General features: G+C 31.9%; 1 protein-coding gene across 1 annotated transcript in view; it reads right to left on the reverse strand.

The window, feature by feature from the left end:
• The window catches only part of LOC128982800 (uncharacterized), a 29,854-nt gene extending 24,599 nt beyond the window's left edge, over positions 1-5,255 (reverse strand). Inside the window, exons 1-2 of the mRNA XM_054401817.1 lie at positions 5,168-5,255; positions 1,893-1,930 (exon numbers count right to left, since the gene is read on the reverse strand). Of these exons, the coding sequence (XP_054257792.1) occupies positions 1,893-1,930; position 5,168 (39 nt within the window). The 5' untranslated portion in view covers positions 5,169-5,255. The remainder of the gene's footprint in view (positions 1-1,892; positions 1,931-5,167) is intronic.
• Positions 5,256-6,041: the final 786 nt, after the last annotated feature.

Raw genomic sequence — 6,041 nt, forward strand, 5'->3', positions numbered from 1 at the left:
CGTCCATAAACGCGATAAATTGGGTAATTTTTGTCCGATTTTGATAAAATTTGGCTTGAAGGTGTAAGATGCGATAAACTTGAACGAGTTCGCGAACCAGCATGATCGGACCATGGGAACGGAGGTTTATGAGGGGTTTTATGAGGGTTAAAATTGGGGTTTCTCAATGTTGACCCTTAAATCATAAATTTTCGAATTTCTCTTCAAACCGTTTTAAAAAGCACAAGAAAACAAATAATTTAGTATCTTGAAGAGTTTTTGTACGGTTATTGGCTACGGAGACTATTCAAAAAATTGTAAATTTAAAATTCCTTTGTTATTCTTATGGGGAATAAGTTAACAGTTGTAGTCTTGTTTATGTATATATTTTTATCAAACTTGGTAAATTTATTTATTTTATGCTAAGCTTTTAATATTTTGTTAAAAATACACATTTACCCTCCCTGTAGCAGCATACCTAGGTACTTGTTTCCCTAAAAAAATAGTTAATTATTCCGTAAAAATACAATCACGCTTTTAGTTAAAATATGGCCTGAACGTTATTAATTAACTCATTAACAATAATTAATGTAATCGATGTACATCACAACAATAAATTGAATTATTACAACTATATCAGTACAAAATAAGATAAATAAAGATAATTCTGCAAGCATCACTAATAATGATACGATAAAATTATTGATACTACAATCAACGCATTACAAGATTATCATTAAAAATATACTATTATCTACCATGATTGGATTGTTAGAATCAATCATCCTGTACCATTTGTACAAAAAGCTTTCAAGTTTTCCTGTTTTGCTCAGTCAAAGTTGTAAAAGACAAAGCAACGCTCAGCAACCAATCAGATGTTTAGTTTCTTGTACAGATTTGTTTATACCGAGGTTATATAAGGCAGTCTGCCACGCTGCTGTCTCTTTACAGTCAGTTGTTCATACAGTAAATTCAGGGCTTATCGCCATTTCGGGGGTTTTTGGTAACGATTAATAAAATATTTGAATAAGAAATATTTGAACAGATTAATGATTAGGAATTTTAGTTGTAACTATGTTGAAGTGGATTTAATTTTTAATATATAAATGTTGAAGTAAGATGAAGATCTATTTTTTACCTACTAAAATGAAAAGTAAATGAAAGATAAATTGTCCCTGGTAAGAAGTATAACAGGTAACAAAACAACAGTTTAGGTATAAACAAGGGTACAATCAAGGCCCCACAAGAAAAACAGGTCATGCTGCAGGATCCATGACGTCACACTAGTGGATAGATTTCATTGATAAATTCATTGCCATCACCATTTCCATATGTTTTAGGTAAATAAACAAGCTGGCTGTCTGTAAGATTTTAATGGTAAGAGTTTAGTACAACTATCCACCACTGTGACGTAGTGTTGCGCTGCCCGTGCTGCAGCATGGCCCGTTTTTTCTAGTGGGGCCTTGGTACAATCCACTACGACATAGTGTATAATGCCTTTAATCATCAATACAAACACCCTATTCCGTAGTATACATTATCACGTTATTTAATACCAATGAGAATTATATTTAAAGAGTATCGTAGCTGACCAAGGGGGTAAATTTCCGGCGGTAGAATTCCACTACCACAGCCCATATAGGCTAGTCAGTGAATAAAGTATTTATAGGCTTTTACACAATTCATGTTTTAAGAAAGTTGTTAATAAAAAAAACTGACTATGTAAATAGACACCACTAAATAAGTGTACAGGATTAGTAAAAACAGCTAAACAAATCATTAAACATAGTAAACATTCATATTTTAAGTTACTAATGTATCATACGTAGAAGGCTCATGCAAGATTACAAATTTATTATTAACAAGAATCATCATAGGTAATTAGTTTATGCAAGATATGATTTTTAACTTACTGTTTTGTCAGTTGTTGACGTTGTTGAAGAATGCTCCACTAGAAACAGACAAAACAGTTTCGTTTTAGAACGCAGAAGTAACATACAACTACAATGAATATGTTAATACAAGTAATCTTTAGTATACATGTGTTTACGATTTATACAGGGTGCAAAAAAAGTTCCAGTACAGTTAAATATTTCAAAAAATAACAAATATCGAGCTTAGGTACAAAGTTACTGGGTATAAAAACAGTTTAAAAACAATAACCAGTGATACTTTGATGTGCATATGCAACATATGCTTACCATACGTTTAAACTCCTAGCGGGCCAACCCCCCCCCCCCTCCCTGTAGAGGTAGCGCATTACTGAACAATGTGTTAAAATGATTCTAACGACAAGTTAATTTGGGCCAAGTTTTGTAGCTCCATCTGTATTACCTTTTGAAATATTTAACTGTCCCTGGACTCTTTCACCTAGCATAAAAATGCCCCATTTAAAAATTATTATTTATAACCAGACAGGTGTAATAGTAGCGAATTTGATTTGAATTAGTTAAATTTACAGACGTCGAACTTCATATTAAACATATAATTTCATAATAAAGCAGTATATCTCTAGAAATTAAGTTTAAACTAAACCTAAGTTCGATGGTATCAAATTTAATTTGATTGAACTATGGTTTAGGAAAACCTACCATATCTTTACACAGTATGTACAGTTGTACACATTATCTTGGTCACCATTATTGAGTAACATAAGAATAGGTTAAATTATTATACAGTAATATCATGTTATTGCATTCTTATGAGTATACAGGACGAGTTCTACTGATCGTGTTAACTTCACCAGTAGGTTCTACTCACTAAAAGGAACAAAAAAGTTCATATAAATCCATGTCCGATTTTCAACCGTTTGGCTGTAATAGGGGATTTTGTGTTTTTCTTATTTTATTAGACTTTGCTCCACAATTTATGTTATAAAAATTTAACCAATTACTTTAGAGAGTTATAGTTAAAATTATTGGAAAGAATATTAAATTTTCTATAAATCAAAGGTTTCATTCAACAATTATACCATAACATAGTCCACGTTATATCCAAAATAAAGTAAAAATTGCATTAAATTAATTAGTTACAATAATTTTCATGAGCCCATTTTCATACATAACCCTGCATCTATGCAATGTTGAAATGCATAAAAAACTTGGCCATTTAATAATCTTTCAAATGATATTGTATTCAATACTATTATTGATATAAACCTGTGAGAAATTACTAATAAACTACAATAAATAGTTTGTTCCCCGACACTGTTTTTTTTTAATACTGTTTTTTGATTACAGTATTATAATCAATGAAAGGGATGGTAATTCTTTAATATTGTTATCCTTTGTTCTATACACACACAATGTAACATAAATCGTGAAAAATAATTGTGCGCGCTATCTCAGATGTACAAATGCCTCGAAATTTGTCATAAACCGACCACATTACTGTCACTAAAAGAAGGAATGCCAATAATACTAATGTGAAACTTAGGTCCACCCAAGCTGTGCAACGGAACCAGACTGACTATAAAAAACATCGAAGGAACAATCATAAGTGATACGTTTGAAGTAGAAATAGTCCCAAGAATATCAACGATATCATCTAGTAAAAAAGGCAGACACCAACCAGTACAATAGACATAACATAATGCAATAAGAAATCATTAAAAGAGTTACTGTATTATTAAGACTATACAATTATTCGTAATGGAACGTTATATTGCTAAACATGACATTATACAGAAGAACATCAATTTTAACATAAGAAAATAAGATCCTTATATATAATTCTGTAAGACCAAATTTTTACCATGAAATTGTGGACGTCTAGAAAATATGAGTAGGCTAATTAATGTAATTTTCATGTTCTATTTTAAACTGTTGATTAAGAATTATAGACCACGATGGAGGATCAATAGTAAACACTCCATTGTAAATAGATACATTAGTAAAGATTAAGGTGTATGATAAACATTTAAAACACGTTGGTCCACTGAATTTGTATACAATCTGTATATTAGAAGGTTGCCAAATGTGATAAAACTGTTGATTTATAAGATTTCCAACCGTATGATACACTATTGAGCTTTAAGTCTGCTTATGTACGCTTTAGTGGTTTGAATACTACAAAACATGGTGTCTTTAACGTTTAAAACATAGAAAGTCGGCATGTTTAAAGCACAAATTGTACAGTATCAATATTATTATTGTATACGACGGCGGATATTTGAACGCCTTCAATGTGAGTGACGCAATAGTTTATACTGTTGGACCAAACGAACTCGTATTAAAGTGTTGGATAAAACGATTTTGGACCAAACGAACGAATTTTTAACTGTTGGACCAAACGATTTTGGGCCAAACGAACGAATTTTTAACTGTTTGACCAAACGATTTTGGACCAAACTAACGGCAATATAAACGTTGGACCAAACGATTTTGGAATGTAGGTCAATTTTGCTAAAAAGGCTAGCAGTAAGAACAAGATTATGGGGAAACTGTACGAATATCCCCGCCACAGAAAATCTGAAGACTAAGCGTATTTCCAATTACCTACTGGATTTATACTAAAATATTTCCTTAATATTGCCAGATTTATTTCCTTTAAATAACATTAATTCTAATTAGTTCTTAGGTTTGCTTCTACAGTGAAGGTAATGCGGTGTGTTTTTATTGAAATGTTGTTGCTTAGTATTAAATTAACAAAATTGCCAAATTTAATTTAAATACCCATACAAAAAGCATGGAAATTTAAATTTTATGGTGTTTTTACTATGAACGCAATATTATGCATAGAAAAACGCTTAAATATGATAAATTATTCCTTCTTTAGGCGTAAAAAAATGGTTTGAAAAGAAAAATTGAAAAATTTAATGTGTTTAGGGTTGAAAATGGAAAACCAAATTTTTATCCCATAAAACCCCCATAAACCCCGGTTCCCATTGTTCAATCATACTGGAAATTTACTCAACAATATGCATGTGTTTATATAAATAACTAAGCGAATATATTTGTGATACGTAATAAAATATGTAAACATTATTATGTGTAAAAATTTATTTTTATAAAACAAACCCTTATTTATTCTCTTCATATACGAGTCCTTCCAAAAAATTGTAAAACTCTAAATAAAAATTCATAAAACTTATTGCACTCAAAACATCTGTAATTATATGTCAATGGACTTTTAACAATTAGTTATAAATAATTATCGATAAAATATGTAAACAAGTTATTCAACTTACTTTTGTCCTAGCGGCGCCAAGACGTTGAGTGTGTTCTGTGGTAATCGGTACCTGCTACCGGCGAACTCCACCTATTGTAAGAGTGCAATCAACGGAGCAAAGTCGTAAGCAAAACTGCGGGATGAAGTGAGTGGGGAGTGGCTCGTTATTCATTTTATCGTTGTTTAGACTGCGACAATGCAGAGAAACACATAATCGCCATAATCACTGGTGGCACCTGCCAGTTAGCCAGCAGTTGACGTGAGAAGATCGTGGTCGTGGAGGTAATTAAGTTGGTTATTTGTGTATGTATATACTAATGTATGTATAAATGTGTTAAGATGCATTTTGAATAAATCTTATCTTAAATGAGTAAAATATAAATATTCAGACCATGAGTGCAAGCAGTGGGGTCCTGTGGAGAAATGAGCTAAATTTGGAGGGATCACACAGTTGTAGGTACACAGTTCTTGGGTCAAATATAAATGTCAGGTTACATCCAAACCATCACACAAATTGATGCTTTTAGAATGAAGAGCCGAAGTTAACAACCAGGCCTACGCACATACACCTCCCCATGTTGCCACATTCCATACGCATACCACATTTTTAACCCAAAAATTAAATTTTTTTCACTATATAGTTTGTTGACATAAATTAGTTAGATAAATAGACGTATTTCATATAATGATCTTGAACGTGAAATCTTAAAGTCAAACCCAATTAGAGACGTGGTGGTCGTGCAGGGGCGTCATTTGGGGGGGACAGGGGGGCATTTGCCCCCCCTGGATCCTGGGCTAGAGAAAAAAATATGCTATACTAGCTAATATACAAATATTTTCTCCTGTCAAATCCTAAAAAGCACAGCAGACAAAAATTTTTATATTCTTGTACA

The sequence above is a fragment of the Macrosteles quadrilineatus genome, unplaced genomic scaffold (assembly GCF_028750875.1).
Source record: "Macrosteles quadrilineatus isolate MER2022 unplaced genomic scaffold, UCM_ALF_1.0 Scaffold_1__1_contigs__length_201487025, whole genome shotgun sequence".
NCBI classification, from domain to species: Eukaryota; Metazoa; Arthropoda; class Insecta; order Hemiptera; family Cicadellidae; genus Macrosteles; species Macrosteles quadrilineatus.